Source organism: Dasypus novemcinctus, chromosome 28, assembly GCF_030445035.2.
Source record: "Dasypus novemcinctus isolate mDasNov1 chromosome 28, mDasNov1.1.hap2, whole genome shotgun sequence".
NCBI classification, from domain to species: domain Eukaryota; kingdom Metazoa; phylum Chordata; class Mammalia; order Cingulata; family Dasypodidae; genus Dasypus; species Dasypus novemcinctus.
Genome location: NC_080700.1, coordinates 33,083,739 through 33,104,501, shown reverse-complemented (window position 1 = coordinate 33,104,501; position 20,763 = coordinate 33,083,739). Strand labels below are relative to the sequence as shown.

Here is a 20,763-nt window from a genome sequence, read left to right as displayed (position 1 = left end):
GCTTTATTAGGTAATACATTGAGAGAATTTCCAGGGAAGATAAGAGGAACAGGGAGCTACAGGGCACACTTCTCTTCTAAAATCAGCTAGTGGACAGGCAGTGAACAACAGTTCTGAGGCTCTGGATGCAGGGGAACTCTGTATAGCTTCCAAAGAAGAGTAGGACGGAGAGACTAGGAAGCAGTAGCAAAATTACCGTGAGTGAATCTTTCTGCAGCAGTGGCTGGCACCCATCCCTTTACCTTCAAGGCAAATAGCCTTGGGTATGAGGGTCTGTGGTTGACTGCTGCAAACAGAAAGGGATATGGAGGGCTTCCTCCCCAGGAAGCAGTGGAGAACAAGGCCAAGAGCTGGGGGTGGCTTCTGATCAGCAAGTTTGGATTTCTGGGTGCAGCTCTGAATTACAGTGCTAGCCTCCTGTGGACAGAGATCATCACGGCCATTGTTTCAATACTGCCCTTGACAGTGGCGCTGTCAGTGGAGGATGAAAAACATACACCCTAAGGAAGTAGATTTGGCTCAACTGATAGAGCATCAGCCTACCACATGGGAGGTCCAGGGTTCAAACCCAGGGCCTCCTGACCCGTGTGGAGCTCGCCCACGCGCAAGGAGTACCATGCCACGCAGGGGTGCCCTCGTGTAGGGGAACCCTACGTGCAAGGAGTGCGCCCTGTAAAGAGAGCCGCCCTGTGCAACAAAAAGTGCAGCCTGCCCAGGAGTGGCACCGCACACACACAGAGCTGACGCAGCAAGATGATGCAAGAACAACAAAAAGACACAGATTCCTGGTGCCACCAAGAATACAAGTGGACACAGAAGAATACACAGCAAATGGACACAGAGAGCAGACAATGGGGGGGGGAGAAAGGGGAGAGAAATAAAAAATAAATAAATCTTAAAAAAAAAAACATACTCCCTTCTTAGGGCTATAAAGAACAGTTTGCCAAAGAGCTCCATTAGCTGGCAGACCAGGAAAATGCAGCTTCAGAGGGCCAACAAAAAGGCTTTTCACATCTTTCCTGACCCTCTTCCCAGGGCCTTTTGGAACTGGTCTGTGCCCCCCTCTTGGTTCCTTTGCCCTGTTATGATCAGTTAAACACAGGCAATTCTGTAGATCTAGAATTAATTGAATAAGGTGTCAAAGAAAAGTCTTAACACAAAGACAATCAACAATAAAACCCTAGGAAAGAGAAACTGATCATCATAGTACACACATGAAGACAATCAGATGCCTAGACCTCAGCAAAAATATTACAAGCCGTACTAAGAAACAGAAGATATGACCAAGTCAGGGGAACAAATTACAAAGTTGGAGGAGATATGAATTTGGAAAAGCTGTTCAAATATCCTAAATCAATCCAAGGAGACAAAGTAAAATGTGGCTAATGAGAAAAAAGAATATTAAGAAGACACTATGTCAGCCTAAAGAATATGAAAACATGCAAAGAACAATAACAGCACTCATGGGAATGGAAGGCACAATAAAAGAGATGAAAACAAACTAGAGGCATATAACAACAGATTTGAACAGGCAGAAGAAAGAACCAGCAAACTAAAACACAGGACATCTGAAATCCTATAGACAGAAGAAAAGATAAAGAATGGAAAAATTGAGCAGGGCAAGGAACTTGAAGGACAGCACAAACTGCATAAACATACACATCATGGAAGTAGAGAAGGGAAAAGGGGCAGAAAGAATATTTGAGGAAATAATGGCTGAAAACTTCCCCCAACTCTTAAGAAAGATATAAATATCTATGTCCAAGAAGCACAACATACTCCAAACAGAATATAAATCCTAACAGACCAATTCCAAAATATGTACTAATCAGAATATCAAATATAAAGAGAGAATTCTGAAAACAGCAAGAGAAAAGTGATTCATCACATACAAGAGATGGTCAATAAAACTAAGTGCTGATTTATCATAAACCAGGGTGGTGAGAAGACAGTAGTATGATATATTAAAGGTACTGAAAGATAAAAACTGCAAGCCAAGAATTCTTTATCCAGTAAAACTCGCCTTCAAAAATAAGAGCGAAATTTAAATAGTCACAGATAAACAGAAATAGAAAGAGTCTGTCAACAAGGGACCTGACCAACACGAAATACTAATGGGAGTTTTGCGGCTGAAAGGGAATTCAGGAGAGGGAGGCTTGGAGGAGACTGTAAAAATGATGATTATCAGTAAGGGTAAGTAAAAGGACAGAAAGAAAGACATAAAAATAAGATATGAAATATAAGAGCTGAAGGAAAAAAATAGTTGAAGTACTGCCTTTACAGTAATAATACTGAATGTTAATGAATTATACTCCCCAGTTAAGACACAGGTGGACAGAATGGATTAAAAAAATATGATCCGTCTATTAATATACAGCTGTCAACAGAACACTCACCTTAGACACAAGGACACAAAAAGGTTGAAAGTGAAAGGCTGGAAAAAGATACACCATGCGATACAAACATGAAGTACAAAAAGTACTGGGATAGCTATACTAATATTGGACAAAATAGACTTTAAATGTAAAATTGTAAGAGAAAAAGAAGGACATTATATAGCAACAAAGAGAGCAATCAATAAGAAGAAATGAGAGACATAAATATTTATGCGCCTAACTAGGGTATCCCAAATACTTGAGGCAAACACTGGCAAAACTGAAGGGAGAAATAGACCTCTCTACAATAACAGTTGGGAGACTTCAATGTATCACTTTCACCAGTACGTAGAATACCTAGATAGATGATCAATAAAGAAACGGAGACTGTGAAAAATAAGCTAGACCTAATAGAGATATACAGAACAGTGTACCCAATGGCAGGATATACATTTTTTCTCAACTACTCATGGATTGTACTCCAGGAGAGACCACAAAACAGGTCTTAATAATTCAAAAAGATTGAAATTAAACAAAGTACTTTCTCTGAGCACAATGGAATAAAGCTGGAAGCCAATAACAGGTGGAGAACAGGAAAATTCTGGGGAAGGACAGAGAGATTGAGAGGGGACTGCCAAAGGGTGTGGAGTTTTTCTTTTTGGAGTAATGAAATTGTTCTGAAATTTTCTGTGTTGATGAATACACAACACTGTGATTATACTAAAAACCACTGATTCTACACTTTGGAAAGATGTATGATATGTGAATATATCTCAATAAAACTGCTTTAAAAAAAACAAAAATGTACATTTTGATAGATTGTACGGTATGTGAATATATTTCAATAAAACTACTCAAAACAAAACAAAACAGGAACACACAAGCTTATGGGATATGCAAGGCAGTGCTGAGAGGGAAATTTATAGCCTTAAATGCCTCTATTAAAAAACAAGATAGAGTTAAAATCAAAGATCTGATTTAGGAGTGGATGTGGCTCAAGCAGTTGGGCGCCTGTCTCTCACATGGGAGGTCTTGGGTTCAGTTCCCAGTGCCTTCTGAAAAAAAAACAACAAACAAAATAAAACCAACTCAGGGAAGCTGATATGACTTAATAGTTGAGTGCCAGCTTCCTACATACAAGGTCCCAGGTTCAATCCCTGGCTCCTGGTACCTCAAAAAAAAAAAAGGGAGTGGCGGTGGCTCAAGACATTGGGCACCTACCTCCCATATGAGAGGTCCTGGGTTCGGTTCCTGGTGCCTCCTAAAAAGATGAGTACACAATGAACACACAGAGAGAGCAGACATAGAGTTAAAACAAGGGGCTATATAAAATAAACCTTTAGAAAGAAAAAAAAGACCTAATTGAAAAACTAGAGAAACTAAAAAGAACAACAAATCAATCCCAAAGCAAGCAGAAAGAAATAAAGATTAAAACAGAAAAAAATCAAATTGGGAACCAAAAAAATACAGAAAATCAACAAAATCAAAAGCTGGCTCTTTGAGAAAAATCAGTAAAATTGGGAGAAACCCTTAGCAAGACTGAAAAAGATAAAGAGAGAGAAGATGCAAATAAAATCAGGAATGAAAATGGTGTGGAAACATTATGACTGACTCCACAGAAATAAAAAGGATCATGAGAGGACATTATGAAAACCTGTATGCCAATAAATTAAACAACCTAGATGAAAAGGACAAATTCCTAGAAATGCACAACCTACACTGACTCCAGAGGAAATGCAAGAACTCAACAAACCAAGTACAAGTAAAGAGACTGAATTGGTCACCAAAAGTTTTCTAACAAAGAAAAGTCCAGGACCAGATGGCTTCACAGGTGAATTCTACCAACACTTCAAAGATACCAATCTTGTTTAAACTCTTCCAAAAAATAGGAGAGAAAATTACCCAATATATTTTATGACACCAACGTCATTCTGTTATCAAAGCCAGACAGAGACACTAGAAGAAAAAGAAAATTACAGGGAAGCAGACTTGGCTCAACGGTTAGAGCATCCACATACCACGTAGGAGGTCCAAGGTTCAAACCCAGGGCCTCCTTGACCCATGTGGAGCAGGACCATATGCAGTGCTGATGCGTGCAAGGAGTGCCATGCCACACAAGAGTGTCTCCCATGTAGTGGAGCCCCATGTGCAAGGAGTGCACCCCGTAAGGAGAGCCGCCCAGCACGAAAAAAAGTTCAGCCTGCCCAGGAGTGGCGCTGGACACATGGAGAGCTGACGCAGCAAGATGATGCAACAAAAACAGACACAGATTACTGGTGCCGCTGACAAGAACAGAAGCGGACACAGAAGAAAACACAGTGAATGGACAGAGAGAACAGACAACTGGGGTGGGGGTGGGGGAAGGGGAGAGAAATAAATAAAAAATAAATCTTTGAAAAAAAAAGAAAATTAGAGATCAATCTCTCTAATATAGATGGGAAAATCATCAATGAAATACCTGGCAAGTCGAATCCAACAACATACTAAAACAATTATTGGGGACTTCCAGAAAGATGGTGGACTAGAAAGACACAGGACTCTTTTCTCTCCAAGAAACATAGCTAGGGAACGGTGGAAACGGCCTAGAAAAATATCTTCTAGGTTTTAGGACACCAGTGGAAGGCTGGACATTACCCAGAGAGGGACAAAGGGAAAAAATCATGACTGCAAACCTGTGAGTTAAAAGTGGCAGCTGCTACTGCCACTTTTACCCTCCCCCACACTAAAGACATTTGAATTCTCAGGCCTTTGGGCCGGGGGCTACAAACAAATGGGGCCCCAGGGATCCCTCCCCAAGGAAAAGGGAGAGGGACACAGGCTAAGGTTGAGTCATCTTTTGTCCCACAAATTTGATCTGTTGCGTCCCACAAGTCCTTCCAGGCCAGGTGGGGCCGGGCCATTGTTTAACTGGGGAGCAAACTCCGGACTAAAGAGATCCGACCCTCTCAATCTCATTCTCTACTAACTTGGACCAATTGTTGTTTTTTAAGATTGATTTTATTTATTCCTCTCCCTTTCCTACCTCCCGCCCCCGTTGTCTCCCCTCTCTGTCCATTCACTGTGTATTCTTCTGCGTCTGCTTGTATTCATGTCAGCGGCACCAGGAATCTGTGTCTCTCTTTGTTGCATCATCTTGCTGTGTCAGCTCTCTGTGTGTGCGGCGCCACTCCTGGGCAGGCTGTGATTTTTTCACGCAGGGCAGCTCTCCTTGCGGGGCCCACTCCTTGCATATGAGGGACCCCTATGCTGGGATGCCCCTGCGTGGCACGGCACTCCTTGTGTGTGGCAGCAGCACCGTGCGTGGGCCAGCTCACCACAGGGGTCAGGAGGCCCGGGGTTTGAACCCCAGATCCTCCATACCGTAGACAGATGCTCTATCAGCTGAGCCATGTCCACTTCCCTTGGACTGATTGTTGTGAACACAACTCCTCAGGAAAGGGGAGAGGGACATAGCCTATGGCTGACTTAGCTTCTGCTCCACAAATTTGGTCTGGGTGTCCCATGAGCCCTTCCAGGCTGGGTGGGGCTGCACCATTGTGGGCCCTGGGAGCCCATCAAGACTAAGATCCAGGACTAAAGACACCCAACCCTCCACTCTCCCTCTCGACTAACCGGGACTGATTGTTGAGGACACTTGGGGAGTAGAATTATTGCCTACCTGGGAGAAGGGAGGGGGCCACCTACAAACACACTTGGACCAGGCACTGAACTGCAAGGGCTGCCAAAGAGCGCCACCTACTGGGAGAACAAGGAAGTGCACATGATGAAATTAAAAGTAAATGAGGGGAGAACCTGCAAGATGGCAGTGGAGTGAGGAGCTCCTACAGTCAGCTCCTGCTACAGGGCAGTTAGCACACACCCAGAGCTCTCTGGAGCTAGCTGAAGCACCTATTTGGGGGCTTCAGGAAGCCAGATGGGCATCCTGCAACATCCTTGAAGGAATGGAAGGAGGAGATGCCCGTCTGCAGAGAAGACTCGTACGTAGAGCCTCCACGCCATGGAGGCCGGTGCCATCCTCCACTGGAGGCACAAGCTGCCTAGGGAGCTGTTCCACGGCTGGAATCGAAAGCTCCACTTTCCCAAAACAGGGGAGGAAGAGACACTTAGGCACCAATTTCAGCTACTGATGAGCAAACTCAGCGGGCTACAGTATAATCCTGAGAACAGCTACAATTTGGGCCTGTCCAGGTCAGAAAGAGGCTGGGAGTTGCCATCTTAACACCGCACCTGGCACAAGGGGAAGCGGGGCGGACTGAGAATCCCAGTGCTGGTGGGAACTGGCTTCTTCCCATCCAGGTCAGATGGCAGGTCTAGCCCAGGCCCCAGTGCCACCTCCAGCAGGGAGGAAGCTGCAGGGACCTGCGCCAGCCTCTCCGGGAAATTACTGGCCAAGCTGTGGAGGCCAGTGATTATCCTACTCTGGTGGCATGAGCCGCCCTAGGAGATATTCTGTGGCTGGACTTGGAAGCTCCATTTCCCAGAAATAGGGGAGGAGAAGATGGTTGGCTGCCAATTTTGGCTACTGATTAGTAGACTTGGCTAAGAGATAACCCTGGGAAAAGCTGGGGTGTGAACTAGCCCAAGTCAGAAGACGCCGTAGTTGCCATTCTGACACTGCCCCCAGCCTAAGGGGAAGCCAGGCTGACTGAAACTCTCAGTGTCAGCAGGAACCAGTTTCTTTCACGCAGATGAGCCTGCAGCCCTAGCCTAGGCTTCAGCCCCACTTCTGGTGGGGAGGAGCCTGAGGAGCCCTGCACCAGCCTATACAGGTAACTGCAGGTACTTTGGCTGGCACAGACTGATAGTCAGAAGTCTACCAGGGCAACTGCAGTCACCTTGGACCCGCACTGCATAGATTGCTGCCCACACCTGCAGCTCCATCCCCACCCCAGGCAAGGGAGAAAGGGATGTGAAGCTTCATCAGTCTCTCTGGGCAACTACAGTCTAGGCCTGCACTTGGGTTATTCCACATAGCGGTGACTCTGTCCCTACCCCTGGCAAAGGATAAAGGTGGAAGAAGCTTCATTGGTCCATGGCACAATGAGGGCAGCTTGAGCCTCCACAGCTTACAGCACCAACTACATTCTTGGCTCCTACTGCACAACCAGCAAGGGAGAAAGGATAGGAAGCCCTACACTGAAGAGAAAAACTGCACCCAAAATAAATACTCTAGTAAGCCAGATGCAAATACACCAACAAAAAATTACAATCCACATCAAGAAAACAGGAAGCTATGGCCCAGTTAAAGGAACAAGATAAGCCTCCAGATGACACAAAGGAATTGAGACAACTAATTATAGATGTTCAAACAAATCTTCTTAATAAATTCAATGAGATGGTGAAAGAGATTAAGAATATTAAGAAGACACTGGATGAGCACAAAGAAGAATTTGAAGGCATACATAGAAAAACAGCAGATCTTATGGGAATGAAAGGTGCAATGAATGAAATTTAAAAAAACATTGGAATCGTATAACGGCAGATTTGAGGATGCAGAAGAAAGGATTGGTGAGCTTGAAGAAATGGCCTCTGAAAGTAAGCATACTAAAGAACAGATGAAGAATGGGAAAAATTGAACAAGGTCTCAGGGAATTAAATGACAGCGAAAGACATGCAAACATATGTGTCATGGGTGTCCCAGAAGAAGAAGAGAAGGAAAAAGGGGCAGAAGGAATATCTGAAGAAATAATGGTAGAAAATTTCCCAACTCTATTGAAGGACATAGATATCCCTGTTCAAGAAGCACAACGTACTCCCATCCGAAAAAATCAAAATAGACCAACTCTAAGACACACACTCATCAGAATGTCAAAGGCCAAAGACAAAGACAGAATTCTGAGAGCAGCAAGAGAAAAGCAATGCATAACATATAAAGGATATCCAGTAATATTAAGTGCTGATTTTTCACCAGAAACCATGGAGGCAAGAAGACAGTGAGTGGTCTGATATATCTAAGAAACTACAAGAGAAAAACTTCCAGCCAGGAATCTTATATTCAGCAAGACTGTCTTTCAAAAATGAGGATGAGATTAGAATATTCACAGATAAACAGAAACTGATTTTCTAAGCAAGAGACCAGATTTTCAGGAAATACTAAAGGGTGTACCAGAGCCTGAAAAGAAAAGACAGGAGAAAGGGGCCTGGAAGAGAGGCTAGAAATGAAGACTATACCAATAAAAGTAACTAAAAGTGTCAAAAGAGTGGTGAAAATAAAATATGACAGATAAAACTCAAACAGTCAGGAATAAACTTAACTAAGGATGTAAAGCACTTGTATTCAGAAAACTGCAACTCAGTGTTAAAACAAACCAAAAAAGCCCTAGATAACCGGAAGAACATTCCATGCTCATGAACTGGAAGACTAAATATCAAGATGTCAATTCTACTTAAATCGATATACAGATTTAATGCGATCCCGATAAAAATACCACCAGCTTTAAAGAAAAAACTGAAGACATGACCATTAAATTTATTTGGAAGTGTAAGGAGTCCTGAATAGCCAGAAACATCATAAAAAGGAAAAGTGAACCCTTATCTCCAGATTTTAAAATCATAATACCTACCTATAGTGGTAAAAACAGTATGGTACTGGCCTAAAGACAGACACAATAGATCAATGGAACCAAATTTATGGTTCAGAAACAGACCCTCACAGGTATGGCCAAGTGAGTTTTGACTAGCCTGTCAAACTCACACAGCTCGGGCAGAACAATCCATTCAACAAATGATGCTGAAAGAATTGGACATCCATAGCTGAAAGAAGGAAAGAGGACCCCTATCTCATACCTTATCCAAAAACTAACTCAAAATGGATCAAAAAAACTAAAAATAAAAGCAAGAACCATAAAACTTCTAGAAGAAATTATTGGAAAATATCTTCAAGACCTGGTGGTAGGTGGTATTCTTAAAGGACGTAAGAGAAGGACTGAGTGGACTACTGATGTTTAATGTATGTAGAAGTTTTAATTAGCTTTACTGTAAAAGTGTGGAAATGTATAGAGTGGATGGTAACACACAGTAAATAAGTTGTTTTTATAAATGGGGATATGACTGAAAATGGTAGTCTAGTTATACAAATGCCAATTGACAGAATGCTAGAGAATAATCTAGGAACTGGATAGCACAGTAAACCAAGAGGTGGATGAGAATTGTAGTTGATGGTACAGATACAAGAGTGTCCTTTGTTAGCTAGAACAAATGTATATCACTACTGCAGAGTGTTGGGAATGTGGAGGAGCATGGGAAAAATACAGCTGGAGTGACCTATGGGCTGTGGTTAGTAGCAATAATATAATATTCTTCATCTATGTGAAAGAGGTACTGTGTTGATACTGAGGCAGTGTGGAAAATGTGAGCCAAATACACACTACAGACATGGTAACAATCAGATGATATTATTTCATCTGTAGCAAATGACACACCATAATTGTGGTGTGTTGATGGAGGGGTGTTGTTTGGGAATTCTGCACATGTGCATGATTGTTTTGCAAGTTTACAACTTCTGTCATAAAAAATATATTTAAAAAATAATAATAGGGTGGGCTGGGGAAAACACACCAAATGTAAGATAAGGACTATGATTAGTAGTAAGATTTTGACAAAATTCTTCCATAATTTGTAACAAATGTCTCATGACAATGCAAGGTGTTGGTGGAGGGTTGATGTATGGGACCCCTGTATAATGTTATGCATGTTTGCTTTGTAAGTTCACAACTTTTACTATACACTTAATTGTTTATGTATGTTCATAAATAAAAAATATAAAGATAACAACAGGATTGATCAGGTGAAAATACTTTGTTTAGTAGTAATATTTTGACAATGCTCTTTAATTATTAGTTAAAAAGGTTTAACAACAATGCAAGTTATTAGTGATAGGGTGAGATGTCATATGTTTGTTTGATGTTATATATGTTTTGTAAGTTCACAACTATTATACACTTGTTTATGTATGTTTATGTATCAGTGATATATTTTAATAAATTAAAAAAAAAAACTAAATGAGGGAAGCAGATGTGGCTCAAGTGACAAGGTCTCTGCCTACCATATGGGAGGACCCAGATGCAATCTCTGGGGCCTCCTGGTAAAAAAGAAGAGAAAGTGTGCCTGTACAGCAAGCAGAGTGCCCACGCGAGTGCCCATGTGGCAAGCCGAATGCCCACATTAGTGCCTGTGCGGTGAGCCAGTGCCTGTGTGGTAAGCCAAGTACCTGCGTGGTGAGCTGAGTGCCCACACGGTGAGCTAGTGCCCGCATAAGTGAGTCACGCAGCAAGACGATGATGCAAAGAAAGAGAGTCAAGGTGAGGTGCAGAAGAGACCAAGAACTGAAGTGGTGCAATTGACAGGGAACCTCTCTCCACATCAGGAATCCTCAGGATCGAATCCCAGTGAATCCCAGAGAAAGATGAGAAGACAGAAAGAGAAAGAGATAAAGAAAATCACACAGCAAATGGACACAGACAGCAAAAAAACAGCAGGGAGGGGGATGGGAAAGGGTAGGGTGAGAGGAAAAAAATGTTGGCAAAATAAATTACCTCAAAAAAAAAAAAAGTAAATCCTCAAGGCCCTTGGAAGTGGCTTCAGAGCCCAGTTTTGAGCAAATAACAGGGACAATCCTAAAGACCCAGAACAGGATGAAGCAAGAATCAAAGAACATCATAACACACAGCCTCTTGTCACTTATCCCTACAAAAAAGAGAGAAATTGAGCACCTGAGTAAACTCACCATCCTAATTAGATGCCTAGACATCAGCAAAAAATTTACAAGCCATACTAAGAAAAAGGAAAACATGGCCCAAGGAAAGGAAAACATAAAAGCCCCAGAAAACATGCAGGATTTGAGACAACTGATTAACAAGATGCACATTAATTTACAAAATCAAATTAATGAGTGGAAAGACAATATGGTCAAAGAGATAACATCAAGAAGAAACTGAAAAATTAAAAAAAAGGAAAAGAAATTGAGCGGACGCAGATGTGGCTCAAGTGACTCTGTGCCTGCTTCCCACACAGGAGGTCCTGGGTTCGGTCCCCAGTGCCTCCTAGAAACGAAAGCAAGGAAGCAGATGTGGCTCAGGCGACTAAGTTCCTGCCTACCAAATGGGAGGTCCCTGGTTCGAATTCCGGTGCCTCCTAAAGAAAACAATGAGCTGGTGTGATGGGCAAGTGTTGCAAGCTGACACAACAACAGACGGGGGAGGAAAAACATAATGAGAGACACAACAAAGCAGGGAGTGGAAGTGGCTCAAGCAATTAGGCACTTCCCTCCCATATCAGAGGTCCCAGGTTTGGCCCACAATGCCTTCTAAAGAAACAAGGAAGCTGAATAGACACAGTAATTGTTGGAGGCTTCAACATGCCACTCATATCATTAGAAAGAACAGCTGGACAGAAGATCAAAAAGGAAATAGAGAACTTGAACATTATGATAAATGGGATAGACCTAACAGTCATATACAAAGCACTGCACCTAAATTCAGTGGGTTATACATTCTTCAAGTGCCCATGGATCTTTCTCCAGAATAGACCACATGTTAGGGCACAATGCAGCTCTCTATAAATATAAAAATATTGAAATTATACAAAATGCCTTCTCAGATCATAATGGAATGAAACTAGAAATCAATAACAGATAGGAAAGAGGTAAATATGCAAATGTGTAGAGGTTAAACAACACACTTCTATATAATCAAAGAAGAAATTGCAAGTGAAACAAGTAAATATATTAAGACAAAAGGAAACTACAGCACAACTTATCAAACTTACGGCATACTGTGAAGGCAGTCTTGAGAGGGGAAATTATAGCCCTAGGCGCCTATATTAAGAAAGAAGGACTAAAATCAAAGATCTAACTGAACAACTAAGAGATTAGAAAAAGAATGGTAAACCAATTCCAAAGCAAGCAGAAGGAAAGAAGTAATAAAGATCAGAGCAGAAATAAATGAAATTGAGAATAAAAAAGAGAAAAATCAACAAAACCAAAAACTGGTTGAGATCAATAAATTGACAAGCCCCTAGCTAGACTAACAAAGAAAAAAAAAGAGAAGACACAAATAAATAAAATCAGAAATGAAAGGGGGGAAATTACAACTGACCCCATGGAAATAAAAAGGATCATAAAAGGATATTATGAAAAACTCTGCCACCAAACTAGACAACCTAGATGAAACGCACAACTTCCTAGAATCCACACACAACCTACAATGATGCTACAAGAAATACAAGAACTTAACAAATCAATCATAAAGAGACTGAATCTGTTGTCAAAAAATCTCCCAGCAAAGAAAAAGTCCAGGACCAGGTAGCTTCACAAGAGTATTCTAGCAAGCATTTTGAAAAGAATTAACACCAAACCTGTTCAAATCTTCCAAAAAATTGAAGAAGAGGGAAAATTACCAAACACATTTTATGAAGCCAACATCAACCTAATACCAAAGCAGATAAAGACACTACAAGAAAAGAAAATTATAGACCAATCTCTAATGAACATCAATGCAAAAATTCTCAACAAAATACTTGCAAATCAAATCCAGCAGCATATTTCAAAAGACTTATATATGAAAATAGAAAAAAAGAAAAAAAAAAAAAGACTTATATACAACAACCAAATGGGATTTATTCCTAGTATGCAAGAGTGGTTCACTGTAAGAAAATCAATGTAACACACCACATTAACAAACTGAAGGGGAAAAAAACCACATGATCTTCTTGATCAAGGCAGAAAAGGCATTCAATAAACTCTAGCATCCTTTCTTGATAAAAACACTTCGACAGATAGGAATAAAAGGAAAATTTCTCAATATGATAAAAAGCATATATGAAAAACCCATAGTCAATATTGCACTCAATGGGGAAAGGTTGAAAACTTTCCCTCGAAGATTTGGAAGAAGACAAGGACGCCCACTGTCACCACAGGTATTTGACAGTGTACTAACAGTTCTGGCTAGAGCAATTAGACAAGAAAAAAAAAAGAAAGGCATCCAAATAGGACAAGAGGAAGTAAAACACTATTTACGGATGACTTGATCCTATATTCAGAAATTTCTGAAATGTCTAAAACAAAGCTACTTGAGCTAATAAATGATTTCAGCACAGTGGCAGGATAGAAAATCAACACATAAAAATCAGTACTGTTTCTGTACACTAGTATCGAACAATCTGAGGAGGAAATGAGGGGAAAAATTCCATTTATAATAGCAACAAAAATGCTCAAATACCTAGGAATCAATTTAACCAAAGAAGTATAAGACCTATATGCAGAAAACTGCAAAACAATGCCAAAAGAAATCAGTGAGGACCTAATCAGATGGAAAGACATTCCATGTTTATGAATTGGAAGGCTAAATATCATGAGGATGCCAATCCCATCCAAATTGATTTACAGATTCAATGCAGTACCAGTAAAAATTCCAACAGCCTAATTTACAGAAATAGAAAAGACAATTACCAAATTCATTTGAAAGGGAAAGTACATCTGAATAGCCAAAAGCATTCTAAAAAAGAAGAGCGTCAGGGGAGGAATTTCACTGCCTGACCTTAAAACATATTACAAAGCTACAGTGGTGAACACAGCATGGTATTGGCATAAAAATAGACACATTTATCAGTGGAATAAAACTGAGTCCAGACACAACCAATCCAGTGTCCACATAGAAGAGGTGGCATTGGATTGGGAAAAGTGGACATAATGGACAAAGGGTATGGGGAAAGGCAGGAAGAGATGAGAGGTGGAGGCGTCTTCGGGACATGGAGCTGCCCTGGATGGTGCTTCAGAGGTAATCACCGGACATTGTAAATCCTCACAGGGCCTACATGATGGAATAGAGGAGAGTATGGGCCATGATGTGAACCAATGTATATGAGGTGCAGAGGTGCCCAAAGATGTACTTACCAAATCCAATGGATGTGTCATGATGATGGGAACGAGTGTTGTTGGGGGGGGGGAGAGGGGGGGTGGGGGGGTGGGGTTGAATGGGACCTCACATATATATTTTTCATGTAATATTATTACAAAGTCAATAAAAAATAAAAAAATTAAAAAAAAAAAAAAAAAAAAAAGAATTCAATCTAAAAAAAAAAAAAAAAACTGAGTCCAGAAATAAACCCTTACTGCTACGGACAACTGGTTTATTACAAACCTACCAAGTCCATGTTAACAGGACAAAACAGCCTCTTTAACAAATGCTGCTGAGAGAATTGGATAGCTTAACCAAAAGAATTGAGGACCCCTATTTCAGTCCCTTTACAAGAATCCATTCAAAATAGATCAAAGACCTAAATATAAAAGCCAGGAACCTAAAACTGCTGGAAGAAAATGTAGGGAAACATCTTAAAGACCTTGTGGTAGGTGGTGGTTTACTGGACCTTATACCTAAAGCACATGCAAAAAAAGAAAAAATAGATAAATGGGACCTCCTCAAAATTCAACACTTTGTACCTCATGGGACTTTATCCAAAGGGTGAAAAGGCAGCTGACTCAATGGGAGAAAATATTTGGAAATCACATGTCTGATAAGGGTTTACTATCCATGATATATAAAGAGATGTTACAACTCAACAATGAAGACAAATAACCAGATTAAAAAATGGGCAAAAGACGTGAATAGACATTTGTCCAAAGAAGAAATATAATTGAAAAAAAAAAACAAAAAACATGAAAAATGTTCAACATCAATAATGATTAGGGAAATGCAAATCAAAACCACAATGAGATATCATTTCACATCTATCAGACTGGTCACCATTAAAAAGACAGAGAACTACAAGCTTTGGAGAGGATGTAGAGAGACAGGAACACTTTTTCACTGTTGGTGGGAATGTAGCCACTGTTTAAGATTGTAAGTTCTAAGGCAGGGATGTGAACAGATATTTGCACGCCCAGAATCAAAGCGGCAGTATTCACAAGTGCCAAAAGATGGTGCAGCAGTTTGATATGGTTCATGAATTCCAAAAATAGATATTGGATTATGTTTGTAAACTCGTCTGTACCTGGGTGTGATTAAAGTATGATCAACAGGGTGTTGAGTCCCCATACAGCAAGGGTGCTAAAAGACATGGCACAGAGCAAAGACAAGGCCAAAGACAGGGCTGAAGTTCTGAGCTGAAGCCGGGGAACAGGAACACACAGGAGAAGAACACAGAGAAATAGAGATGGCTCCTTAGACACGGCAGAAGCTCCAGTTAGAGACAGAGCCCATCGCCTGATAGTCTGCAGCTGGCCTTGTGGAGAGAGGCAAAGCCTGGAGAACCTCATAGTCTACTGCTGACCTTGTGGAGAAAATAAGAGGAGCTGAGCCTGGAGAGAAATGAACCCCTGGAAGCCTGAACCCTGGCAGACGTCGGCAGCTCTCTTGCTCCAACACGTGAAAATAGACTTTGCTGAGGGAAGTAACTTATGCTTTATGGCCTGGTAACTGTAAGCTTCTACCGCAAATAAATACCCTTTATAAAAACTGATTTCTGGTATTTTGCATCACACACTTTTTACAGATGGCATCAACCCAGATGTCCATTAACCAATAAACAGATAAATGAAATGGTATATACAAAGGAATGGACTATCATTCTAAGAAGGAATGAAAAGTCCTGATATATGTGACAACACGGATGAACCTGGAGGTATATTATAGTGAGTGAAATAAGCCAGAGAGAAAAGGACAAATATTGTATGATCTCATACTAATGCGAACTGAGTATAATTTTGAAAACTCACAGAGTTAGAATCTAGAATATATGCTACCAGGAGATAGAATAGGTAGCAAATGGAGAGTTGATCTTAATTTGTGCCCAATTTCCATTTAGATTGATTTAAATGTTTTGTAAATATTTGTATAAATGGATAAAGGTGATGGTGGCACATTACTGTGAGTATAATTAACAGCGCTGAATTCTGTGTATGAATGTGATTGAAAGGGGATGTTTTAGGTTGTGTCTATTACTAAAAGGAAAGTGAGAGGCTAAAACATGGGACTATAGAACACAGTGAACTCTGTGGTAATCAGATTGTGGTACAAATATTAGAATGTTCTTTCATGAACTACAGCAACTGTACGTCACTATTATAAGGTGTTAATAGGGAGTTAAGTTGGAAAAAAAATATCCCTAATGCAAACTATGGACTATAGTTAATAGTCAATATTAAATATTCAATTTTCTAATTGAAACTAAGGTATGGCACCAATGCAAAGTGTCAACAAAAGGGGGGTAAATGGGAATGTTATCGTTTTTAAATGACTTTTATGTAAACCTACAAATTCTCGAAATTAAGAAATATTTTTTTACAATTAAAAAAACACAATGGGAAGCAGACGTGGCTCAACTGATACAAGGTCTGCCTACCATACGGGAGGGTCCAGGGTTCAATCCCAGGGCCTCCTGACCTGTGTGGTAAGCCGGCCCTCGCACAGAGCTAGCGCGCGCAAGGAGCGCGCCCTGCAAGGAGAGCTGCCCCTTAAAGCACAGCCTGCCCAGGAGTGGCACCACACACACGGAGAGCAGCAAGATGATGTAACAAAAAAGAGATGCAGTTTCCTGGTGCCACCAAAGGTGCAAGCAGACACAGAAGAACACACAGCGAAGTGGACACAGAGAGCAGACAACGGGGGAAAGGGGAGAGAAATAAATAAAATAAAAAAACATGAAAAACATGCTAAGCGATAGAAAGCAGACACAAAGCATTACATATGGTATGATTCCATTTCTATAAAAATAAACAAATCCATAGAGACAGAATTATATTAGCAGTTATATAAGGCTGGGGAAGGACAGACAGCTTGAGAAGTAACTAACGGGTATGGGATTTTTCTTTTTCGAGTAAAGAAAATGTTTTTTTTTTTTTAAAGATTTATTTATTTAATTTCCCCCCCTCCCCTGGTTGTCTGTTCTTGGTGTCTATTTGCTGCGTCTTGTTTCTTTGTCGGCTTCTGTTGTCGTCAGCAGCACAGGAAGTGTGGGCGGCGCCATTCCTGGGCAGGCTGCACTTTCTTTTCACGCTGGGCGGCTTTCCTCACGGGCGCACTCCTTGCGCGTGGGGCTCCCCCACGCGGGGGACACCCTTGCGTGGCACGGCACTCCTTGCGCGCATCAGCACTGCGCATGGCCAGCTCCACACGGGTCAAGGAGGTCCGGGGTTTGAACCGCGGACCTCCCATATGGTAGACGGACGCCCTAACCACTGGGCCAAAGTCCGTTTCCCCAAGAAAATGTTTTAAAATTGGCTGTGGTGATTTATGCACAACTCGGTGTTATAGTAGAAGTTACTGATTGTACATACTGGATGGAATGTATGGTATGTGAATATCTCAATAAAGCTGCTTTAAAAAAAAACTGTATTAAAGACATATACAGTATGTTTACTCAAAGCCTAACAGAACTTCCCAATAAAACTAATAAGAAAGGGGGAAGGGGTGGGGTATATGGGAATCCCTATACTTTCAATGACTTTTATGCAACATAAAACTTGTCTACAAATAAAATTATTTTATCTATACATATAAAAATGTGCATATAAGAAAGGCTTACATAAAACAGAAATCCATTTTCAACAATATATGTTTAAGGTCCTTTTTCTCTTTTCTACTGTCTCTCACGGTGCAGATACCTACCCCCTACCCATGCCTTCCTTCCAGCTGTGTTACCTGAGGTGAGGCCAAGCCCTGAGCATAAGGTGGTAGGCTGTTGTTTTGATCCATGATGTTCACTTTATTCTTGGTAAATCAAAAACTCTTGGACTGGAACTTGCCCTCAGCATTCAGTCTTTTCCTTGGAACATCACAAGTGCACTCTTCTCAGCAACTTCCTTAACTCTTTGGGTTATCTTCACATACACCAAGATTAAGTGATACTGCTTTGAAAAAATTGAAGTTTAAGTAAGAAACAGGAATGCTAAAAAGTCTCATAAGCCAGTTTCATGGATATATATAACACAACTTATTCTTTCCATGTTTCCTGTCAGCATTAAAACTTTTGGGAAGGAAACCCCAGAAAAAATTAATGCACCATTAGGTCAAGTGCAAATTTTAAAATATCCCATTAAGTTTTGTATCCTCCACAATGACTTGTGCATAAAGTTCAATAAACATTGAATTGGATTAAATAAACTTTAGCAAAATAATTTATTGAGCTCCTACTTTAATATAGCACTGTGATATTAAATGAACAGAAAGGGATCACCACATGGTTAAGGGCAAGAGATATAAGGCAGGACTTAAAGCACTCATAAATATTACTATCTGGAGATTTATCCACAGCCTTTATAGCTCCAGACTACTTTTTGCCAATTAAAAGTCTAATGAAGAAACCTGAGGAACTAGACTGGGGGTCTTATGTCATAATTGTTCAGAGCTAATCCCAGAGACAGCACATCACTTCCAGTGATGGGAGAAACCATCGTTTCCTCGTCTTTGTCACTAAAACTGCACTAATTTATCCTTAGAAAATATAATTGTTTAGAGAGTGCCTTCATCTTTTGGAAATTGAAGACATCAAATCAGATCTCTTTTTGATGGCAATCACTGATAATTGAAGAGAACCAATTAATTCTGCATCGCCTTCTAGCGTCTGCGTAACTCAATCAAACAATCTGTGAGGCCCCATTTCAGTGAAGCTAACCTGGAGTTTTAAATTGGAAAATCACACTGGCCTGGATCGAGAGATGTAGGCATTGTAAATAAAGTGGCGTATATTTATTCTTATCTAAGCCATACGAACCCCGAAGTCTCAGGCTTATGACAAAATGTTAAAAAGGTCCCAAGCACAACTTTAGAGTAAAACCAGCACGTTAGAAAAACGAGCAGGCACAGACGAGCGTTACTCTACCTTCTATCTTCGAGAAGAAGAAACGTGTGACAGAAAAGGGCAGGGAAGACTCTGGGTTTTTGAGGCACGCAGCGGCCCTCCGGGCTGGACCCTTCTAAACGCCCTGCACCCAACACTCGGGCGACGGAAAGCCGCTTTTCGAACCTCAGCCGTATTGGGAACCGGATGGGAATGGCGGCCGCGGCAGGCGGGCCGCCGGTACAGCCAGAAACGGTGGGAGGCACGAGCCGGGAGGAACGTCCCCCCCGCGCCGGGCCTTGTGCTCCCAGCCCCGCACCCCCTCCCCCTTCACCGCCCGGAGGGCCTCGCTGCCGTTGCCGCCTCGGCCAGAGCCGCCGTTCTTCCGCACGCCACAGTCCTCAGGAGAACAGGAAAAGTCAAGGGGGCTGATACCTGGAGTCACCGTGATAACGGCCACCAGCCAACGCAAACCCAGTTCAGCCGCAGGCGACCCTGGCGCCCGCCACGGCGACCCTTCTCGACCCTACTGAACTCCCGGCGCGGGATAAATGATGTCACTTCCGCCAGTTCCGCCCTCAGCTTCAGCGGGCACTCGGCTGCTGGAACGACGGGCATGGGAAGTCGGGCACTACGTCACTTCCCTATGTTTCTCCCGAGCTAGGCTTAAGGGAAATAAGGGTGAGAGCCCTTCAGGGAGTTCCGGGGCGGGGACGCTTTGCCATAACGTTTTCTGATTGGTCCTTGGTGGATGTAGGCAAGCTATTGATTTTTTAAATGTTGATTTTTTTTTTTTTAAACCTGGTGGCTGTGTAATCTTTGGCACTTACCTGACAGCTCGCCCTGGGTTTGTCTATAAAATGGTTTAATAGTATTTACACTATAGAAATGTTGTGAGGTTAAGTAGGTGTGTGAACAGTGCACCTGGTAGGCATTTATTGAATGTTAGAGAATCCTTCGTAAACATGTAGCATAAGAACAACCAAAAAAAAAAAAAAGCCTTAATAAAGAGATACCGTTATATTTATAATTCTGATACTGATATAATGAAGGATAATTTCATGTGTCAACTTGGGTAGGTTATAATGTCCACTTGTTTGGTCAAGCAAGCACTGGTCTGTTTCTGGGGCGGCATGCTGTAGATGGGTTTAAGTCATTAGTCAGTTGATTTCACCTACAGTTGATTGCATCCACAATCACGAGGGAGTTTGCTTTGGCAATGAAAGGAGTTTCCTTATCAATCAGTTGGAGGTCTTAAAGCAAAAACTGAGGATTTCAGCAGTCATAAAGAATTTCTGTTTCTACTTCAGCCAGCCAGCTTCTCACCGGGAATACCTCGTCACCTTCACTGAATTCCCAACCAGCCACCTGCCCTATGGAATTCAGACTTGCCAATCCCCAGTTGTGTGAGCCAATTCCTTTAGTAAATCCCTGAAGATTTACATATGTATATGTGTCAGTTCTGTTTCTCTGGAGAATCCCACTAATACAACTGTTAAGAATTTCCCCCTTAGTGCTTCAAGGACAATTACGGGACACTGTAGATCCCCCCAGGGCCCACTGGATGGAACGTGAGAGAGTCTGGGCTATGACGTGGACCATTGACTATGGGATA

The 20,763-nt window shown here is 41.5% G+C and overlaps 1 protein-coding gene across 3 annotated transcripts in view; it reads right to left on the bottom strand.

Moving 5' to 3' along the window:
- Positions 1 to 19,697, bottom strand: part of TBP (TATA-box binding protein) — a 59,767-nt gene extending 40,070 nt beyond the window's left edge. Inside the window, exons 1-2 of one of the 3 annotated variants that reach the window (XM_058289711.2) lie at positions 19,191 to 19,697; positions 18,011 to 18,216 (exon numbers count right to left, since the gene is read on the bottom strand). In XM_058289711.2, the coding sequence (XP_058145694.1) occupies positions 18,011 to 18,064 (54 nt within the window). In that variant the 5' untranslated portion in view covers positions 18,065 to 18,216; positions 19,191 to 19,697. Of the gene's footprint in view, positions 1 to 18,010; positions 18,220 to 19,190 lie in introns of all 3 variants that reach the window. The other 2 variants (XM_058289709.2, XM_058289710.2) reach the window with 2 other exon arrangements.
- Between the last annotated feature and the right edge of the window lie 1,066 nt (positions 19,698 to 20,763).